This window comes from Macrobrachium nipponense, chromosome 3 (genome assembly GCF_015104395.2).
Source record: "Macrobrachium nipponense isolate FS-2020 chromosome 3, ASM1510439v2, whole genome shotgun sequence".
Lineage (NCBI taxonomy): Eukaryota > Metazoa > Arthropoda > Malacostraca > Decapoda > Palaemonidae > Macrobrachium > Macrobrachium nipponense.
In genome coordinates, this window is record NC_087202.1 from 90,723,838 (window position 1) to 90,747,512 (window position 23,675).

At 39.8% G+C, this 23,675-nt stretch overlaps 1 protein-coding gene across 1 annotated transcript in view; it reads left to right on the top strand.

Moving 5' to 3' along the window:
* LOC135221883 (protein argonaute-2-like) overlaps positions 1 to 23,675 on the top strand; it is a 285,753-nt gene that overhangs the window by 208,650 nt on the left and 53,428 nt on the right. The window contains exon 11 of the mRNA XM_064259840.1: positions 13,974 to 14,140. Within this exon, the coding sequence (XP_064115910.1) occupies positions 13,974 to 14,140 (167 nt within the window). The remainder of the gene's footprint in view (positions 1 to 13,973; positions 14,141 to 23,675) is intronic.

Genomic DNA, 23,675 nt, shown 5'->3' on the forward strand with positions numbered 1-23,675 from the left:
ACTCTAATGCCCCTCGGTTTTAAATTTCTTCTCGGCATGGATGGTGTGAGGGCTCTAGGAGGAGTCACTGTCGATACCCAGGGTGGTGTACGTTTTGGAATGGAAGACACTCTTTTTTCAGGCAAGACGGGGCACTCCTTGCTACGCAAGTCTCTCTCTCTCTCCTTCACTAACTCGGCTTATTACAGCGAATTTTCTTATTCTGTATGTTAGCTAGATGTTTTCCTAGTATTTTCCGTTTTGGCATGATGAAGTTCTTGCCGAAACAAAAATAAACAAACGTAAATGCAAGAGAATGTCAAGAGGTGAAATTCGAAGTTGTACTCTTTTATAAAGACAATGTTAATAAATCATGATTATTATGAATTTCATATTCCTTTTTGGGTATTAATAAACCAAAACTATGTTATGTATCATAAATGAAGATCCCTTTGCTCAAAGATCTTAGCCTGGGGGACAGTGTGACGTGTGCTTCAGGCAAGACGGGGGCGTTTACTTACTACGCAACCCTCCCTCTCTCTCTCTTCACTAACTACGCTAATATCGCATATATTATGATATTCTGTAATCATATTAGAGCGAATTTTCTTCGTCTTTATGTTAGCAAGATGTTTTCCTTGTCTTTTCCTCATTGGCATGATGAATTTCTTGCCAAAACATGGATAAACATATGTAAAAGCAAGCGAATGTCAGAGGTGAAACTCAAACGTGTAAACTACTTGAAGTCTGTGCTCGCAATGATCATAGTTGAACTTGATACTCCCCTCTGCCACCCACGGAATCTCTACAGATGCCATTTCTCACAATTTCTTTGACAATAGTTATCAAAATTTACAATAACAGAAGAAATATTGCATTTTCTTGTACAGATGAATGTTTTAGGCTTATTGAGTTATGTTTACTAATTACCCTGTAACTACGAAAGTAAGAGGAATTTTGAAGAAATATTTTGTATACAAATTCTCAATTGTCATATGAAGCTCCATGAATTTTTTCATGTCTTTGCATTTTTTGCCCTTATATAAGGGTTCCGGCCGGCCCCCTTAATGGTCATGCTCACATGAGTACATAGAGTGACTGATGGTGAGTAACAATATTATGCGCCACATTATGGGGGAATCGGACGGGAAAGGGGTGCCATTACTTCTGTAGCCCATAAATTGACCAAGGCAACTTTTAGACTAGTTAGAATCCACTGGGCAGCTCATGAGAGAGTTGGTTGGGTTCTTGACTTCAAGGGAGGAAGTTGTGCAGCTGTGTGTCAGGAGACTATCTTTTTGGAAATGACATCTTTTTGTAAATTTACTCATAAATATACCAATGGGTTACTGTTGGTTTTAGTTCTTATCTCTTATGATAGTATATCAGTTATAGATGAAGTTTAGCAAAGAATTAAAAAAAAATGTTTGAATTCAAAAGTTATTGCTTCTTCGTTCTCAGTAAATTTATGTAAATATTTAACAACAAATATGCTCAGAATTTGTTACTAATTTTATTTCTTTTGATATTGTGTGAACTGTAATTATAATTTTACAAAATAGATTTATTTATTAAAAAATCATGTATAACTTCATAAAATTTATGATTGTCTTGTAAGTGCCCCAAAGAGAGTTGTAAGTAGTCATTTTCAACTTCTCATGGAAGGTAGGGAAAATTTTTTAGAATGTTCTTCTTACGCCATGTGCAATTGCATATCTAACTTTCCATTGAGGTGTTCGTTTCTTCAATTGGCCAATCCAAAGTTTTGTCAGCCTTGGGTGCTGCATATTGATTTATTACCTTGTCCACTAAGGGTTAAAGCCTGCTCGGTCTGCGGCTATTTTTTTTTTAGCGTTTGTCCAGTGGTAATTTCCGGTTATCGGCACCGATAGTAGAGTATTGGCGCTGGTACAGATCTAACAGGGTGCCATTAACCAGTTATCTGCTCCAAAAATTGCTGATTTTTTATTATATGCAATTTTTGCTCATCATCAAGCCGTTGGAATGGGACCCCCCACTGATAACCGGGGACTGCCTGTATTTTGATTCATTCTCAGGACAGCCATTGAAGACAAGCAAAAGAGGAAAATGGCAAGAACCACAATTGAACTTCAGATTATTGAAAGTTATTATGAAAGAGGCATCTGTGTGACAACCTTAAAATCCTGCCAAGATTTTCAATAATAGACTAACCCTTGAGGTGTCAATAGTTGTGTCAGTAGTTGACTACCATCACAACTGTTGACAAACGGTCAACGCTGCAAACAAAACATCTGTAATAATGGTAAAAACCGTAGGTTATTCAAGTGAATCATCAGCAATACAACTTTTGATACTGTAAAGAAAGCAACTTGATTACTGTAGATGATTACCATAATTAGACGTTAGAATAAGCGAGCTCTCACTTTTTACAGGTGTATGATCTCTATCCATAATAAAAAATGAAAAGCTCCACAAACCTAAATGTTTTTTTAAGTAAATGATTATTTGATATTTCTTCTCTAATCACCATAAAAATATTTGAAATGGAAGTTTGATATGCAGACAAGGCTAAACCAAACAGGTGGTAGTAAGTTAACTGACACCATGGAATGAATGTATGCATATGTTACAGTGTCATTAAAGAATTAAGGAAATTATTCCAAAAAGGCATTAACTTGAAAGGACTTAAGAGAAGGCACGAAAATGGGAAAAGAACGGAAGATAATTGTTTAAGAAAAGGATCGTTTTACACAAGCCGAAAACCTCTGTCTCCCAAAGTACCCAAAGATTAAGTGACTGTCAAGGATATTTCCCAAACCACTCCAAGAGGTTGGAACTCCGAAAACCCATCGTCACACCTCATTAACGCCTACACCAGCCTACTTCTCATGATTAATCGGCGTTCCCTTCATGTGACAGGTCAGAGAGAGCCATCTGGCATACGTTAGAAAGGAATTCTATGATCCCTTGTTCAAAAGAGGGAAAGTGTTAAACTTGAGAGCTCCTCCCATTCCCAAAGGTAGACCTATGGATTTCAACGAATCAAGAAGCAGAGCCAGATAGTGGGACACCCCAGAAAATGTGTCTCAGCGAATGACCTACGAGATTGACCCAGGGATACATCCCCAAAAAGCTAAGGCATCAAGCAGGAGGCGTTTCCTAATTTAGTCTACGAATCACTGTAGAAGAAATGACAGGAAGGCGGTTTTGTATAAAGTCTGTAGCCACTAAGACACAAAAAGTCTTTCAGAAGATGCCACACCCAGTCAAAATCCAGAAATCCAAAGGCGGTGCTAAGAAGATATCATCCTAATAAAAAGGCCAGACAGAGAGTGAGAAGGTAGAAGAGAAGAGAATGAACAAGTGGAGGGGAGAGTGGAAAGTGGGAGAACAGAGTGAAGAAGAAAGACACAGAGAGAAGCAAGAAAGAAGAATCCAGCAAAGAAGAATAAGCGCAAAGTGTGGTGTGCAAATCAATAACAGTGATAAGTGACTATCGTACTCAATAAAATTTCCCTCGTGCCAATAAACTCGTAATTGCAACAAAGTGCCTTTCAAAGAAATAAGTTTTAATAGTCCAAGAGCCCAGAAGGTGGAAAATTTTTAAGAACCCCTAGCAAAGAATAAACACATATAAGGACACGTCAATTTAATTTCTCCCAAAATTTAACCTTTTAGCTAATTCCAGAGTGAGAACATTCAGCAAGGTAAGAAAATTTAGATAACTCAGTTTCCCCAAATTACAGCCTCCAAATCGGTGCACGTTACCTTAGGGCTGTGTGTGTGTAGTAACCACTACCGTCACACGTACGTACGTGTACATACCCTGCATAGACATTCTGTTTTATCTATTGGGTTGCAAAAATTAAAATATAAGACATATAGTAAAAATACAAATGAGAATACTATACCATAAGATATAAATAAAAAAGTGAAATTGTTGTTACCGTACAGGCAGTCCACTGTTATTGGCAGGATTTCCCTTCTGATGGCTTAACCATAAACAAAAATCTGCAATTTTCAGAGCTTAGCGGCACTGATAACTGGGTTTTGGCACTAATAACCGGTTAATGGCGCCTCTGTTGTGTCTGTATCGGCGCCAATACAGGCAGTAAAATCGGCTATTTATGGCGCCATAATGGACAACTTCTGGTTATTAATTAAATAGTTATGGTTCCATAACATATCTAACAGAGGCTCCACTACCCCATTATTATTGGCGCCATAAATCGCCAAGTCTCAGTTAACCCTTAATGGACGGATATGCTCACATGTAGCAATAACAGGTTTTGGGTGGACAACAGATTCACTCGAGTAACAATATTATGGGACATTGATTTGGGGGGAATCAGGCAGGAGAGAGGTGCCATTTCTTCTATAGCCCATAAATTCACTAATGGAAAGCTTTTGGACTGCCTAAGATGAGGGACTTGGCAACTCATACCTTAGTTTTGATCTTGACTTTAAGAGAGATGTAGTACTGCCTTTCTGTTGTACAAGGCCTTTCTGTTGTATGAGGCCTTTCTGTAAATTTGCTCATAAATATATCAAGGGGTTGCTGTTGGTTTTAGTTCTTATCATTTATGAAAGTATGTCAGTTATGAACGTAATTTTGCAAAGAAAAGTGTAAAGAAATGTTAGAAATATAAATCCTAAAAAGTTGATGCATCTTTATTCTCGGTAAATTTATGTTTAAATGTTTTACAGCAAATATGCTCAGAAATTGGATCTTTAATTATAATTTTACAAAATATGGTAGATATTTATTTAAACTCCTGTAAAACTTCATAAAATTTATGATTTGTTCTGATACGTTATACAAACCATCAGTCCTTTACATAAGGAATTACTATTTAACGTCAGCTGGACTTGTCGAAAGATTTACTAACAAGGTAGTTCGGCAGTAACTGCTTGTCTGATGGTCGGGAGTCCTGCCAAATTGGAGGTAAACATACCATTTTACTTTCGACCGCCATCAGGTAAAGACATACGCTCATCCTCTGCCTGCATCTGTCGTGAGATTATCAAAGCGGCTTACCTTTCAACCCGTTTCTGTTAGAATACTTAGTGTCGAAGTGATTGCAAATACCCTTGTGTTATTTTTGTTTTCATTATTTGGGGAAGTGCATTGCTGAACTTAGCATGCAGTCCCATGAATCGGAGAAGCCCCCTCGCCCCCCATCCAACCGGAGAGTGTAGGGCTTTCAGGTCCATTGATGCCGTGGACCCTCATCTTTTATGTACTAGGTCCCGAGATGTGTGAATGCTCTCAGTCCATAACTTGTGATCTTTGTGTCTCCTGGTCGGAGGAGCACTGAAAATTGTACGAGAAGAGGAAGAAGCCTGTAGAGCTGCCAAGGTGTCGTCGGAGAGCTCTCCCTCGACACCTCTGGTGACTGACATGTCATCTCCTTTTCTCCCTCCACGTCAGCCCCCGCATATATGGCTCTCTCCCCTTTGGGGGATGTGTCCCTCTCTGCCTCTTCACTTGATTTGTTGAGTGCAGAGGAAGGAGGGCGACACCCCGACCTGGAGTTGTACTCGGGGTCTTCTGTCCACAAAGGGTGGGATCCTTCCCCCTCTGAGCAAACAGGACCCCCCCCCCCCCCTTAACCTTACTGTTGCTTCTTCAGGTGTACCTGCCTCTGTGGGTGAGGATCTTCAGCAGGCGTGGCGCGCTCTGTCTCTTCCGGGCACTCTGAGTATTCAGGGGCTAATACATCATTAGCTGCAGCCCCGGTCACTCACGCGGGGGAGATGAGGACGACTTTGACCGTTGGACACCAGGTTATGCTGCTCCACCCCACCTGGTGTACACTCGGCACGTGACCACGGTCACCCTCTCAACTGCGGTACAAGCTTCGCTGTTGTACATGCCCCAGAGGGAGATAGTTCCTCCACCTGGTTTTGCTGTCCTCGCTCCGCCCCTGACTTCGAGTGCCCGAAGAGCTCCCCCTTGGATCGCCCTCAGTAGTCTTCGCCGTACCTGCGGCATCTGTTCTTGCCCGTGGAAGCGTTGCTGCTCCCGCAGGTCCTTCCGGCCAGGTGGAGTTGGGCCCCATTACCACCGCCCCAGCTCCAGCCTGGATGGGAGGCCTGTCTGCTGTCCTGAGGAAGCTGGCGAAGAAGTCCAAGAAAAAGAAGGTGTCATCGTCTTCATCTTGATCTTGGTGGTCGTCTTCGGCCGCCTCTTTCCCTTCGACTTCCAAGGCCCCCCAGCCGAGGAAGAAGTTGGCCTTGCCCCCCCCCAGAAGTCTCACTCAGACACTTCTAAGGGTCTGTCTCGCTCTGGTGGAACAGGTGGGTCTTCCGCTGGTCCTCCCGTTCCTCCGGGAATGGGGCCCGTCTCTCCTTCCTCAGGGGAGAAGAAGACGGGGACCGTGGAGGTAACAGCTACTGCTGGTACCTCTGAGTAGCTGGTACCTCTCCTCCCGGCTCCAGAGGTTCCACCTCCGGACCAGGAACCATCTCTGCCACTCGCTCATGAGCATCGCCGAGTGTACAGTCACCTACCGGTGATCGTGCAGCCAGGAACCAGACGACTGAGCTTACCATCAGGATTCAGGCATGGAGTGGAAGGATGGTAAGAGTCGCTCAGTTGACTCGCCAGACCAGCGATTGCTCGCGCAGCGATCGTCCGGATCCCAGGGTTGATGTGACAGTCTCACCAGACTGTCCACATGTCGAGGCTGGGAATAGGTCCCCCTGGTCACTAGGAACAGCCTTGGCTGCTTCTGGGACTGTGGCGCATCGTGAGGACAGTGCTCTCTCTCTCTCCGCGTTAGCGGACGCTACCAGTTACCCGACCGTTGATCCCACCAGGACCGGATGGCTCACACGGCTGGTAGCAGCTCCCCTGACGCACGAGATTGATGCTACCGTCCTCAGTTCAGCGTTTCTCTGCTGGGAGACTGCTGGTCCAGACCAGCTTGATCGCCATCACTGGTTGGCGATTGCCTGCAGTCTTCCTAGCCTGCCGGTTCTGTTGTTAGGCAGGGTAGGAGCGTCAGGTCTTCCTCACCTGTCCCTTCAACCTCCTTTAGCTACACTGGGAGGAGCGAGGCAAATAGGAGTGACTGTGAGGAGTGCACTCCCTATGGTCCAGTCACGAGAGCCTACGAGCCTGGTTCAGTCCTAGGATCAAGCAGATAGTAGGCTCAAGTGGGTGGAGGAGACCACGAGAGGTCTGGGGAGGTTCTTCCTCCTGAATGAAGAGTGTCTTGGGAAGTGATCTGCCTGGATGGATCTGACAGTCCATCGCCCCAGGATGCGATCACCCCCTGAGATACAGTCCTTTGCAGAGGTCATTGCACTTATTCATCAACACAACGACCTCGGGGAAGGATCGATGGTTGCTCCCTCTGACCCTCCATCGAGGTTGGAGTCATTCTGGGGTCCTAAGAAGGAACCCAGAGCGACGGTGGGACTACCCCGGTCTTGGACCAGTTGAACATCCTTGTCTCAGGACAAGAAGACTCACTCAAGTCTGGCAGGTCGGACAAGCTGCTTTCCCCTCCTCTGCCTTGTCAGCTGCGCTCTTACATGTCTTCGGTAGACCCGTTACCGACCAAGCAGGTTGACCCGGAGATAGCTCGTCTAACTCCATGAGGGCCTCTTCATCACCTGCTGTCCGAGAACCTCTGGCTCTTGCAGCAAGAGGCATTGGCCTTGGAATCCACTGCCATGGCAGCTTTCCAGGCTGTCTCCGGCTGGGATATGTGGTCCCTCATGGTATCCAGAGTAGCAGCCTCCTCAGGATCTATTGTTCCAAAGGAGGACTTGGTGTTCGAGAGAGACTGCCAGTCTGGAGGTAGGGCCATCTCCTACCTTGCCCACCAGACGACCAACCTGTTTTGAGGAGACAAGACTCAATCCTGACTCGCATAACCAGAACGTCCAGTCAAGAGGTCACACAATGGACCATTGCTGGGTTTCTCCTCTCTCTTCCATAGAGAGATGGTGGATGCTGCGGTAGAAAAGCAGAGTGCTGAGGACAGTGACTGCTTAGTACACCAGGCAGTTAAGAAGACTTCTGGGCAGTCTCGTTCAACTGCAGCCAACCCTTGGAGCTTGGCTAGTGCTTCCTCCGCTCCTAAGACGTCAGCACCGTCGAGGGTAGCGCGAGGTAAGACGCAGCCTTCCTCTTTTGCTTCGAGAGGTGAGCATCAGGCCTCCTCTCAAGCCTCCTCCTCTTGCGGGAAATGGGCTAAGCAGAAGGGGAAGAGGGAAATGCTAGGGACGACGTTAGCCCTCAGCTACTGCCGGAGGTGGGGGGTTAGCCTGGCGAGCCATTGGGCAACTTGGCAGTGCTACAGAGCCGAGACTTTGTAGTGGATGTTCTTTGGGAGGGATACTTACTGCCCTTCAAGCTAAGGCCACCCCTCACCACACACCTGGTCCCCCTTCAGACGTACTTCCCCGGCTCTGCCAGGGATGTAGACTGACACAAGAAGTAAAGACCAATCTGAGCAAAGGAGCTGTGGAGATCGTGCAATATCAGTCACCGGGATTCACAGCCGACTCTTCCTGGTGAAGTCTACGGGGGCCTGGAGACCAGTGATAGATCTCTCTCCCTAGAACCGTTTTTCACCAGACACGGTTCACGATGGAAACACCACGCTCAGTGCTCGACTTCATCAGGGAGAATGATTTCCTGCTTTCGATGGACCTGAAGGATGCATATTTTCAAATACCCATCCACCAGTCTTCCAGGAAGTACCTTCGCTTTATCCTCGACAGGATGGTGTACCAATTCAGGGCACTTTTTTTCAGTCTCTCAACCACCCCACAGGTGTTCACGCAGTGTTCACTCTGGTGTTGGCTTGGGCACATTCGGTCAGGATACGTCTGATGAGGTATCTCGACAATTGGCTGGTCCTGTACAGGACAGAGATAGACTCCTCGACTTATGCCGTGATCTGGGGATCGTGGTAAATGTCGAGAAGTCAGATCTCGAAGCCAAGCAAAAAATAAAGTACCTAGGCATGCTGATCGATACGAGAGCAGCCCAAGCCTTCCCCGCAGACTTGCAGATCAGCAGGTTCAGGGAGGCAGCTCAGCAGTGGCAAGTCGTGATCAATCACCTGTCGTCACTAGAGAAGTTAGTCCCTCACGGGCGTCTTCACCTGCGGTCTCTTCAGTGAAGACTAAAGGAGTGCCTGGTCACAGGCACGGGATTTACAATCCTTCTTGGTTTCCCTCACAGAGCAAGTAAGGGAGGACCTGGCCTGGTGGCTAGACGACAGGAACCTCTTAATACGAGTGCCCCTGCGCGCACCTTCCTTCGGAGATGCTTCTGTTCTCAGACGGATTGACTGAGGGTTGGGGCACACAACCTGGAAGAGTTGCTGGTTGCAGGAGTTTGGAACCATCACAACAGGCACCTTCACATCAACTTCCTGGAATTCAAGGCTGCGTTTCTCGCGCTCCAAGAGTTTTGGGAACAACTGATGGACACTCAGTGGTATTGATGAGTGACAACACCACGGTAGTGGCATACATCAACAAACGGGGTCCCAGTGTCCCTCCCATTGCACCATTTGACGATGCAGGTGCACGAGTGGGCCATAGCTCACTCGGTAAAGCTGTCAGCCTGATACATTCCAGGCAAGAGGAATGTAGGGGCAGACAAGCTCAGCCGCCAGAATCAGGTGATTGGGACCGAATGGTCTCTTCACCCAGACGTGGCAGAAAGGCTCTTCGACCTGTGGGGCCATCCAGTAGTGGATCTGTTCGCCACCCGGCACAACAGAAAACTTCAGGTTTTATTCTCAGTTGTGCCGGACTGATGGGCAGCTGCAGAGGACACACTCCAACAACCATGGGACAACCTCGTAGTCTACACCTTTCCCCCTTTTTGCCTGCTCCGCAAGGTGATCAGCAGGGTGCTGGTCACCAGCAATCTTCAGATGATTCTGGTGGCACCCAAATGGCCTCAGGATATTTGGTATCCAGACCTGCTGGCTCTTCTCTCGGAGGCACCGCAAGAGATTCCCCCATGGCATAACCTGCAGTGTCAACCACATGTAGAACGGTACCAGCAGGCATGCATTCCCTGTGTCGTCACGGCTGGCGGTTATCCACCATCTCTTGTGAGCAAGAGTCTTTTCTTGCCGAGCAGCAACAGAGATGGCTGGATACCTCAGACAGTCCTCTGCAGCAGTATACCAGGGAAAGTGGTCCATCCTCTGTGGTTGGTGTTGTAGACGGGGTCTCTCTCCGCTTAGAGCCACTCTGCAGCAGGTAGCGGATTTCCTCATCTTTCTTCGCCAAGAGAAGCTCCTCTGTCTCCACAGTCAAAGGATGCAGAGCCGCCCTGGCCCTAGTCCTTAAGCTGTGAGGAGTTGATATTTCCTCCATGGAAATATCTCTCCTAATGAGGAGCTTTAAGAGGTCTTGCCCACCCAGGGAACTCAGGCCCCCGGGGTGGTATGTGACTCTTGTCTTAAGAAGTTTGACTTGAAGACCCTACGAGGCTCTCTGAGAGTCGTCAGACAGGGATCTGACCCTCAAGACTGTCTCTCTGCTGGCCCTTCGATGTTAAACACTCGAGTGGATGGGGATCGGTTACTCTCGATTTCATCGCGGATTTCTTAGCGAAGACTCAACCCTCCGGTCCCTGATGCCAGGTTCGAGTCCTTCACGATCCCCTCCCTAGAGGACTTCACTGGTAATGATGCAGAAGAGATGCTGCTTTGTCTTGTGAGAGTGCTATGGCACTATCTGAAGAAAACTCAACACCTCAGGCCTGAGTGTTGATGCCTCTTTGTTAGCACCAGGGTGACCAAGAAAGAGGTGTCCAAGAACATTGTTTCTTTCTGGCTTCAGTAGGTAGTCAGGAAAGCGTACGACTCAGACAGGAATGCCAACACCAGTACCTTTCATCTGAGAGCCCACAAAGTCAGAGGCATTGGTCCAACCCTTGCATTCCGCAAGAACTTGTCCATCGCACAGGTGCTGAAGGCAGGGGTGTGGCCCAACCAGACCACCTTCACCTCCTACCTTCGGGATATTGAGCATAGGCCCTTGGACACTTTTTCCTTAGGACCTGCGGTGGCTGCTCAACAAGTTTTGTAACTTACCCAGCTCCTTTACTGGACAAGGTAGCATCTCGTCCTTGTGATATCGCATGAATGGAGAGTGAATGAGGGTGTGACTGGCTCCTCTTCCTACTCTTTTCTTCCGGTCGTCACAACGCTGGACATTAACGTGGGTGTACACATGAGAGCCGAACCTTGTATGTGTAACTGAGTTACGCATATACGGTTACAAGGTGGCAAAATGTTGAGGACGAACCGTAACCATGTTAAGCACGTAACTTCATTGCAATCCACTGCGAGCATCAGTCTGTCCGGGTTGTTTACTGACGATGGCCACCATGCAAGTAGCAGCTGTCGTATATATTTTATACATTATTTAATAAAGATGAAGCGAAATAGAAGAAGATGGTGGCAATCAAGGTTATATACTAGAAGGGTAGAATACAGTGGTTGGGAATTACTCGCTGACATGAGATTCCAAGAAGTTTCTGGCCACTACAAAAATTTCACCAGAATGTCTTCAACAGATTTTGAGAATATTATAAAACTGGTAGGACCTAAACATATTGACTGACCAAAACAAGGGACTACTATGGACGGCCTTGTTCATAGTCGGTGTCAATAAGTTCAGCAACCTCTGTTGATACGCTTGCAATACGGGTCCCGTCCACACGTTGGATAACGTGCAAAGCGACCTCCCTTTGATTCGGGGCCCAAAAACCGACAATTGCCGGGACGGAGGGCGAATGGAGCCTCGAACCTCGCGGGTTCGGGGTTCGGGTTCGAGGAACCGTCCACACTTGCATACATATTTATTAAAAGAATCGGTTACAATACGAGGTTCTGTTTGCATGTGTGTACCCACCTTTATGACGATGCAGGTAAGCTATGTAACTGAGCCCCATTCAATCCCTTTCATTAGAGATGGAACTGTTTATCACCCACCTTTATGACGATGCAGGTAAGCTATGTAACCGAGCTTCATTCAATCCCTTTCATTAGAGATAGAACTGTTTATCCGTCCCTTCCCTAGCAAAGGGGGGAAGCGGACACCAGTAAGAAACAAACCCAGTACTTTATTATATTTGGCTTGTTACTTAGGATTTTAGTTCTTGCTTGCTATTCATAAGAGGTAGGCTTGAGGATTTTAGTTCTTGCTTGCTATTCATAAGAGGTACGCTTGCCTCGCTCTTATGAATTGGTCCAGAGGTCTGACCACTGATCTTGCAGTGCACACTCCGATCAGTTGGACAGAGCTAGGTTCTCCCCCTTTGCTCTTACGACCAGGGAGGGAACCCAGGTTGGGCGAACACCAGTCTGTTCACAAGACTCAGATTCCTCCTACAAATAAGTAAGTCTCCCTTATGTAAAGGACCGATGGTTTGTATAACATGTCAGAACAAATCATAATTTTTAAAAGTAAATTGTATTTTTCCTAACTATACAAACCTGAGGTCCTTTACATATAGTCCCACCTCATGCCACCCCTCACTCTGTTCCTGGGCCTATAGCAAACTGGTATGTTTACCTCCAGTCAGGCAGGACTCCCAATCATCGGACAAACAATTACTGCTGAACTACATTGATAGTAAATCTTATGTAAAGGACCTCAGGTTTATACAGTTAGGGAAATTACAACTTACTTTCAAAAATTGTGATTTAGTAAAAGAAGCCCCACAAGGGGTTGTTAATAGTCATTTTGAACTTCTTTTGGAAGATGGGGAAACTGTTTTGTGATTTTTTTGCTTACACCATGCCTTTGCTTATCTTCCTCTTTCCATTGATCTTTTTCTTTACCTTAAATTATGTGACGTCAAAGATTTGACAGCCTTGGGTGCTGCATATTGATTTGCTACCCCGGCTCCTAAGGGTTAATGGTGCTCTTCTCTTACCAGCACCCTGCCAAGAATGGAAACCCCCCTCTCTCTCTCTCTCTCTCTCTCTCTCTCTCTCTCTCTCTCTCTCTCTCTCTTCTCTCTATCTCTCTCTCTCTCTCTCTCTCTCTCTCCATAGGTCAGGTCAGTACATATCCTTTATGGAATATAAATTACTGTATCATAAACATAAAAATATGAAACCAAAATCCAGGAAGTTCATGATACCATCAAACAATGTGTACATACATGCATAGGTTACAATTTTTTTCTATATTTATTGTATTGTATTTCATTAAAAATTTAGTTCACTCTAAAGTATGGTTATCATGCACAACAGCACAAAAGAGAATATTTTATCACTGTTGATATTTCATCTCTAATCAGCATAAAAATATTTAAAATGCAAAGTTCATATGTAGGCAAGATGAAACCAAACAGGCTGTAGCAAGTTTCTTTGATGCCATTGAATGAGGATGTGCATTAATACATACTCTACACAAAGACTGTTGCATAAAATATAAATAAAGTAAAGGTGTGTGTGTGGTACTGTACTTGAATGTAAACATACCTCTGTTATTGTTTTTATTCTCTCTCACTCTCCACATTGCCCCTCCTCTTCGTGAGTCCGCACAGCATTACCAACCATTAGAGGCAATTTTTAAAAAATATTTTAAAATTTGTATATATCATGTCTTTGGGGCCTTTGCCTGGGTTTGCTGTATAATTTGAGTTTCAGATAATGGCAATCTCGATAATTGAAGGATTACTGTACAGCATTTTGCTAATTTTGGATCTGCTGTCATCCTTGCCTTTATTTTTACTCTCACTTTCACTTTCCTCCTTTTTGATTGTTTGAATTTGGGCAGCTGTGAAGATGTGGGGTCATGAAGTTGAGTATGACAAAGGTCTTGTGTGTATTTGGCTTTTGTGGTGTGTATATGTAAGCATGATTTTTATCAACTATTTTAGCTTGAGAAAGTGAAGGTTTGTATTTATAGAACAAATTTTAATTTAGATTTTATATTTTAATTTCACTTCCAATATCAAAATACACATTGAACTCCATTATGATTCAAGATAAATTGAAATATTACAGCTCGTATTAAGAAAACTGGAGACAGAGATATACAAGTTGTAACACAGTGCATCAAGTCTACCAATGTTCGGGCCTGTGCTCCTCCAACTGTTGGAAACATCCTTCTGAAAATAAATGCAAAAATGGGAGGGACAAATAATGTTTTGAGCAACATCTCTCAACCAATTGTAAGTAGTTTTTTTCTCTAGGTGATATTTAACTGTTGTTGAAGCTGAAAATTTAGGAGTAAATTTTGTTTTTGAAATATTTTTATATAAGATTAATCTTGTGTGACTGTAATGTTTACACCTTATTTTTTAGCTTCCTTAATATCAATGTGATTTAGAATTCCTTACGGAAGTACTTTTGTGGCAGTAGAAAATTGTTTTTGCATCATTCAAATATCCATCTTCTTTGTCAGTAACTAGTGAGACTTTACTTACACAGGGATTTGGTTCCAAGACCCCCACAAGTAAAATATCACATAGGTTTGAATCTTTTACATAAAATGGTGCAGTACACTATAGAGTATATGTTGTCTCCTCAACTTAACCCTTAAACGCCTTTTGGACGCATTTTACGTCAAGATAAATTGTCTGTCGGGTGCTGACTGGACATGATTTACGTTGACATACAAAAGTTTTTTAAAAATTCGCGTAAAAATAGTTATAGACCTACCAGCCAAAAACTTTTGAATCTTGCGCCTTGGGGGATGCTGGGAGCTCACGGATCAAGACGTTGTTTTGTTTACAGTCGTTACGCAGGCGCGCAAGCGCAAATGTCTTTCTTAACGCACTAAAAAGTATCAGTCACACATCTCGGAAATTATTTTGTCACTTTGACACAATTTTTGCACCATTTTAAATTAACCGTTACATGGAGTATTATATATGAAAATGTGCGCAATTTCATGTAGAATACAACAACAAAAAAATATTCATGATTGTAGCTTTTATCAGTTTTGAAATGTTTTCATATAAATAACGATAAGTGCCAAAATTTCAACCTTCGGTCAACTTTGACTCTACCGAAATGGTTGAAAAACGCAATTGTAAGCTAAACCTCTTATATTTGAGTAATATTCAATCATTTACCTTCATTTTCCAATAAATTGGAAGTCTCTAGCACAATATTTTGATTTATGGTGAATTTATGAAAAAAACTTTTTCCTTACGTCCACGCGGTAACTCTTCCGAAAAAATCATACGTGCGATTGTCGTAATGTTTGCACCATTTTAAATTAGCCATTACATAAAGTTTTACATATGGAAATGTGCGCAATTTCATGCACAATACATCTCAAAACAACCCATGGTTGTAGGTATTATCAGTTTTGAAATATTTTCATATAAATAACGATAAGTGCCAAAATTTCAACCTTCGGTCAACTTTGACTCTACCGAAACGGTCAAAAAACGCAATTGTAAGCTAAAAATATTACATTCTAGTAATATTCAATCATTTACCTTAATTTTGCAACAAATTGGAAGTCTCTAGCACAATATTTTGATTTATGGTGAATTTATGAAAAAACTTTTTCCTTACGTCTGCGCGGTAACTCTTCTGAAAAAATCATAAATTTTTTTGTCCGATTGTCGTAATGTTTGAACCATTTTAAATTAGCCGTTACATAAAGTTTTATAATTGAAAATGTGTGTAATTTCATGTAGAATACAACAAAAAAACAATGTATGGTTGTAGCTTTTATCAGTTTTGAAATATTTCATATAAATAACGATAAATAGAAAAAATTTGTCCAATGGTCAACTTTAACTCCATCGAAATGGTCGAAAACTGCAATTGTATGCTACAACACTTACAGTCTAGTAATATTCAATCAATTACCTTCATTTTGCAACAAACGTGAAGTCTCTAGCACAATATTTCAATTTATGGTGAATTTTTGAAAACCGCTTTTTTTTACGTTCGCTCGTTACGAATTCTTGCATCATTTTGTGATAATATTTTCTCTGTGTTGCCTTGATCGTTTTACAGTGTGTTATGTACCAAAATGACTGCAATTTAGTGTACAACACAATAAAAAAAAATTAACTCGTTAGCTTTAACCGTTTTGCTCACAGCACGATTTGTATACAATTATAACAAAAAATTTTGCGCTGTCATATATCCCAATATTTATATTTGATAATATTTTTTTCATTTCTGATGATCATTGCATGCTAAACTTTGGGCAATGACAAAATAAGGAGCCAAAAATGAACTCTTAATCTTGAAAACTAAGCGTGCTGTGACTTTTTGAAAAATACATTTTTTCCGCTTCGGTGCTCACTCGCGAACGGTGGCATACGGGCGACGATTTTTAAAATACTGCTTTGGCGTTTAAAGGTTAATAAAACCAAGTATAAAAATTTTGTGTGTTTTTCTTGAGTTTTAACTAACAAAATAGGCTGGTTTCAGCAGGTTCTAACTATTCATGGGGGTTTCTGGTACGCATCCCCCGTGAATATGGGGGGACCACTGTAGTGTATTCATAACTGGGGTTTACCCCTAGGGTTTACGGCACTGTTGTCTGATTATATGCGGTTTAGACTAAGCACCATGAGGCCCTCATAAATAACAAACATAACAAATGTGCATCTGTAACATTTCACTGCTTAATTTGACAGTTAAAAGAAAAATATACCTTAAATTACTGTACTAAAGCAATTATATATAATTTAAAATAAAAATACACCCCAAAACATCATCCCAAAAGTAACCTTACATTAAAGTTCTCTCCTACTACTGCTACTAAGTAGACTATATACATCCCTAAAATGCCTATGACTGCCCATTTTATAAATTTCATACAAATGAAGCGACCACAGTTTTGGTTTGGAAAAATCAATCGAGGGCATATGTCAGCCCCCACTTTTATGGGGGAATCGGTTCCAGAACTGCCTCGGAAATGCAAAAACAAGGAAATTAAAAAATCCCCTATTAAAAAGGCTTATAAACTGGCTTATAACTGCCACATACCCAGCACCCCTGAAACTAAAAGGCTTATAACTCTATTTTAACATTTCACTGCTTAATGTGATACTTAAAACAAAAATGTACCTTGAATTATCATACTCAGACAGTTGAATATAATTTAAAATAAAAATACGCTCCAAAAGTACTGTGTGAGAGAATGATTTGAAGCACATTGACTACCTGAGGGGAAGAATTGAAGGGCAATATGGCTGGTACAAGAATGTTAACAACTGTCATGTATATGAAATTCAGATTTGAAATATATATATATATTTTTTTTTTTTTTACAGTGGTTGGAGAAAATCAGTAGTGATAAAAATATAATGAAATAGTATTCTCCTGTGCACTGTAATAACACGTTTTATAATCAGTCAACTAAACTTGTACTGAAATACAGTACTATAAATCAGACAAAGCAAAAAGATGGCAACAATCCTCTTCCATGGTCTGTTTGAACTTGCTGGATTTGTTTAGGTTTGGAGAAGAGAGAGAGAAGGAGAGAGAGAGAGAGAGTAGAGAGAGAGAGAGAGAGAGAGAGAGAGAGAGAGAGAGATCTATCCTTCCTGTCATGGCTACAGCACAAAACTAAATAGTATATATATTTGTGAATGATTAGTACATTTATAAAAAATTATTTAATGTACTAATTACAGTACCAAACCATAATGTTAATAATGTATAAATACAGTGCTCCCCCACATTTATGCAGGAATAGGATCCAGAACCTGCCACAGATATGCAAAAATCCCTTATAAAAATGCTTATAACTGCCAAATACATGGTTCCCCTTAACCCTTAAACGCCGACTGGACGTATTTTACATCGACATTTTGTCTCTCGGGTGCCGACTGGGACGTATTTTACGTCGACATACAAAAAGTTTTTTTTTAAAAAAAAATTTCGCGGAAAAATACTTTTAGGCCTACACCCGAAAACTCTTGAATCACGCGCCTTGGGGATGCTGGGAGTTCACGGATCAGGTGTTGTTTTGTTTTAACAATCGTTACGCAGGCGCGCAAGCGCAAATTTCTTTCTTGCCGCACTAAAAAGTATCTGTGACACATCTCGGAAATTATTTCGTCACTTTGACATAATTTTTTTACCATTTTAAATTAGCCGTTACATGGAGTATTATATATGAAACTGTGCACATTTTTATGTAGAATACAACAAAAAAATACTCATGATTGTAGCTTTTATCAGTTTTGAGATATTTTCATATAAATAACGATAAGTGCCAAAATTTCAACCTTCGGTCAACTTTGACTCTACCGAAATGGTCGAAAAACGCAATTGTAAGCTAAAACTCTTATATTTTAGTAATATTCAATCATTTCACCTTAATTTTGCAACTAATTGGAAGTCTCTAGCACAACGTGTTTCGAGATTTATGGTGAATTTATGAAAAAACTTTTTCCTTACGTCCGCGCGGTAACTCTTCCGAAAAAAATCATACATGCGATTGTGGTAATGTTTGCACCATTTTAAATTAGCCGTTACATAAAGTGTTATATATGAAAATGTGCGCAATTTCATGCACAATACAACTAAAAACAACCCATGGTTGTAGCTTTTATAAATTTTGAAATATTTTCATATAAAAAAAATAAGTGACAAATTTTCAACCTTCGGTCATTTTTGACTCTACCCGAAATGGTCGAAACAAAAACGCAATTGTAGCTAAAACGCTTATATTCTAGTAATTCAAGCATTTAACTTCATTTTGAAACAAACCTGGAAGTCTCTAGCACAATATTTTGATTTATGGTGAATTTATGAAAAAAATAACATTTTCTTTACGTCCGCGCGGTAACTCTTCCGAAAAATCATACGTGCGATTGTGGTAATGTTTGCACCATTTTAAATTAGCCGTTACATAAAGTTTTATATATGAAAATGTGCGCAATTTCATGTATAATACAACAATAAATAGTTGAAGGTTGTAGCTTTTCTCATTTTTGAAATATTTGCATATAAATCACGATAAATAGAAAAAAAAAAACACGTTCGGGACAAAAATTTGACTCTACCGAAATGGTCGCAAAAAAACGCAATTGTAAGATAAAACTCTTACAGTCTAGTAATATTCAGTCATTTATCTTCATCGTGAAACAAATTTGAAGTCTCTAGCACAATATTCAAATTTATGGTGAATTTTTAAAAAAAACTTTCCTTCCCTCCGTGCGCGGATTCTCCGCCACAAATCTCCGAAATGCGTAAGTCCCATTCTCGGAATATTTGCTCCATTTCATATTAGGCATTTCATAGAGTTTTATATATGAAAATGTGCGCAATTTCATGTAAAATAAAACGAAAAATATTTGAAAGTTGTAGCTTTTCTATTTCTGAAATAATTGCATATAAAAAATATATATAAAAAAAATTCGACATTCGGCTCAACTTTAACTCGTCAGATATGGTCAAAAAACTGCATTTGTAAGCTAATATTCTTACAGTATAGTAATATTCAATCATTTTTCTTCATTTTGAAAGAAATTGGAAGTCTCTAGGACAATATGTAGATTTATGGTGAATTTTTGAAAAAAATATTTGTTTACGTACCGCGCGTTACGAATCATGCATTATTTTGTGATAAGAATTTTTTCTCTGTGTTGCTTTTATCATTTTACAATGTGTTACATACCAAAATGATCGCAATTTAGTGTCCATTACAACGAAAAAAAAGTAACTTGTTACCTTTAACCGTTTTGCGCACAGCGCGATTTGAATACAATTATATATGAAATTTCGTTTTTGCGCTACCATATATCGCATTATTTATATATGATAATGATAATTTTTTTCATTTCTGATGGTTGCATACTAAACTTCAGGCAATGACAAAAAAAGGAGCCAAAAATGAACTCTTAATCTTCAAAACTAAGCGCGCTGTGATTTTTTTTGAAAAAAATATTTTTTTCCGCTTCCGCGCTCACTCTGAAACGTCTCCGGCACACGGGAGACATTTTTTTTTTTTTACCGCTTCGGCGTTTAAGGGTTAAACTAAATGCTTATAACTGTCTTATTTTAACACAACACTGCTTAATTTGATAGTTAAAACAAATGTACTTTAAATTTTTGTACTAAAGTAGTTTAATATCACCCCAAAGTAACCTTACATTACAGTACTGTTCTACTATTGTAACTAAGTAGGCAATATACACCATAAATAATTATTTGGTAATATGCATCATCAGCTGATTCTTAGTGTAAACAAGAGAGAAAAATGCACTTAATTCCACTATTTGCTGTATTTATACATTAACCCTCTTACGCCGATTGGACGTATTAACCCTCTAACGCCGGAGCGGTAAATAAAAAAATGACTCCCGTGTGCCGGAGGGGTTTGAGAGTGAGCGCGGAAACGGAAAAAATATTTTTTTCAAAAAATCACAGCGCGCTTAGTTTTCAAGATTAAGAGTTCATTTTTGGCTCCTTTTTTTGTCATTGCTTGAAGTTTAGTATGCAACCATCAGAAATGAAAAAATTATCATTATCATATATAAATAATGCGATATATGATAGTGCAAAAAAGAAAAACGAAATTTCATATATAATTGTATTCAAATCGCGCTGTGCGCAAAACGGTTAGAGGTAACAAGTTACTTTTTTTTTCGTTGTAATGTGCACTAAATTGCTATCATTTTGGTATATAACACATTGTAAAACGATAAAAGCAACACAGAGAAAATATTATCACAAAATGGTGCATGAATTCGTAGCGCGCGGACGTAAAAAAATAATTTTTTTAAAAATTCACCATAAATCGAAATATTGTTATAGAGACTTGCAATTTGTTTCAAAATGAAGGTAAATGATGGAATATTACGATACTGTAAGAGTTTTAGCTTACAAATGCAGTTTTCGACCATTTCGAACGAGTTAAAGTTGACCGATGTCGAATTTTTGTTTAAAATTTTTTTTATATGCAAATATTTCAAAAATGGAAAATGCTACAACCTTCCAATATTTTTTGTTATATTGTGCATGTTTTTGCGCACATTTCCATATATAAACCTCTAAAAAAAGCGTAATATGAAAAGGCACAAATATTAGGAGAATGTGACCTACACGTTTCGGAGATTTTCGGCCTAGAATCGGCGCGCGGACGGAATAAAAATATTTTTTTCAAATATTCACCATAAATCGAGATATTGTTCTAGAGACTTGCAATATGTTTTAAAGTGAAGATAAATGATTGAATATTACTAGACTGTAAGATTTTTATGTTACAAATGCTTTTTTTGACCTTTTCGGTTGAGTCAAAGTTGACCGATCGTAGTTTTTTTCGTACTTATCGTACTTTATATGGCAAATATTTAAAAATGAGAAATGCTACAACCTTCCAATATTTTTTGTTATATTGTGCATGTTTTTGCGCACATTTCCCATATATAAACCTCTAAAAAAAGCGTAATATGAGAAAAGGCACAAATATTAGGAGAATGTGACCTACGCGTTTCGGAGATTTTCGGCCTAGAATCGGCGCGCGGAGGGAAAAAAAATATTTTTTTCAAAAATTCACCATAAATCAAGATATTGTTCTAGAGACCTGCAATTTGTTTTAAAATGAAGATAATGATTGAGTATACTAGACTGTAAGATTTTTGATGTTACAAATGCTTTTTTTGACCTTTTCGGTTTGAGTCCAAAGTTGACCGATCGTAGCTGTCGGACTTATCGTACTTTATATGCAAATAAAATTTAAAAAAAATGAGAAATGCTAACAACCTTCCAATATTTTTTGTTATATTGTGCATGTTTTGCGCACATTTCCATATATAAACCTCTAAAAAAGCAAAAAAAAGCGTAAAATGAAAAGGCACAAATATTAGGAGAATGTGACCTACGCGTTTCGGAGATTTTCGGCTTAGAATCGGCGCGCGGAGGGAAAATTTTTTTTATTTTCAAAAATTCACCATAAATCGAGATATTGTTCTAGAGACCTGCAATTTGTTTTAAAATGAAGATAAATGATTGAATATTACTAGACTGTAAGATTTTTATGTTACAAATGCTTTTTTTGACCTTTTCGGTTGAGTCAAAGTTGACCGATCGTAGTTTTTTTCGTACTTATCGTACTTTATATGCAAATATTTTAAAAAAAATGAGAAAATGCTACAACCTTCCAATATTTTTTGTTATATTGTGCATGTTTTTGCGCACATTTCCATATATAAAACCTTCTAAAAAAAGTAATATGAAAAGGCACAAATATTAGGAGAATGTGACCTACGCGTTTCGGAGATTTTCGGCTTAGAATCGGCGCGCGGAGGGAAAATTTTTTTTTTTTTCAAAAATTCACCATAAATCGAGATATTGTTCTAGAGACCTGCAATTTGTTTTAAAATGAAGATAAATGATTGAGTATTACTAGACTGTAAGATTTTTATGTTACAAATGCTTTTTTTGACCTTTTCGGTTGAGTCAAAGTTGACCGATCGTAGCTTTTTTCGTACTTATCGTACTTTATATGCAAATATTTAAAAAATGAGAAATGCTACAACCTTCCAATATTTTTTGTTATATTGGTGCATATTTTTTGCGCACATTTCCATATTATAAACCTTCTAAAAACAAAAAGCGTTAATAATGAAAAGGCACAAATATTAGGAGTATGTGACCTACGCGTTTCGGAGATTTTCGGCCTAGAATCGGCGCGCGGAGGGAAGGTTTTTTTTTTTTTTTTCAAAAATCACCATAAATCGAGATATTGTTCTAGAGACTTGCAATTTGTTTTAAAATGAAGATAAATGATTGACTATTACTACACTGTAAAATTTTTATGTTACCAATGGTTTTTTTTGACCTTTTCGGTTGAGTCAAAGTTGACCGATCGTAGTTTTTTTCGTACTTATCGTACTTTATATGCAAATATTTCAAAAATGAGAAATGCTACAACCTTCCAATATTTTTTGTTATATTGTGCATGATTTTGCGCACATTTCCATATATAAACCTCTAAAAAAAGCATAATATGAAAAGGCACAAATATTAGGAGTATGTGACCTACGCGTTTCGGAGATTTTCGGCCGAGAATCAACGCGCGGAGGGGAAAAAAATATTTTTTTCAAAAATTCACCATAAATCGAGATATTGTTCTAGAGACTTGCAATATGTTTTAAAGTGAAGATAAATGATTGAATATTACTACATTGTAAGATTTATATGTTACAAATGCGTTTTTTGACCATTTCGGTTGAGTCAAAGTTGACCGATCGTAGTTTTTTTTCGTACTTATCGTACTTTATATGCAAATATTTCAAAATGAGAATGCTATAACCTTCCAATATTTTTTTGTTATATTGGGCATGTTTTTGTGCACATTTCCATATATAAAACTCTAAAATAAGCGTAATATGAAAAGGCACAAATATTAGGAGAATGTGACCTACGCATTTCGGAGATTCGCTGCCGAGAATCTGCGCGCAGAGGGAATACAAATATTTTTTTCAAATATTCACCATAAATCGAGATATTGTTCTAGAGACTTGCAATTTGTTTTAAAGTGAAGGTAAATGATTGAATATTACTAGACTGTAAGTAATTTGCTTACCCAAAAAAAACAATATTTATAATATATATATATATATATGTGTGTATATATAATATATAATATAGAATAATATATAATATAGATTATAAATAGATATAGATAAATATATATATAATATATATACATATGATATTATATATATTTATATATATATATATATATATATTTATATATTATACGTTTATATAATA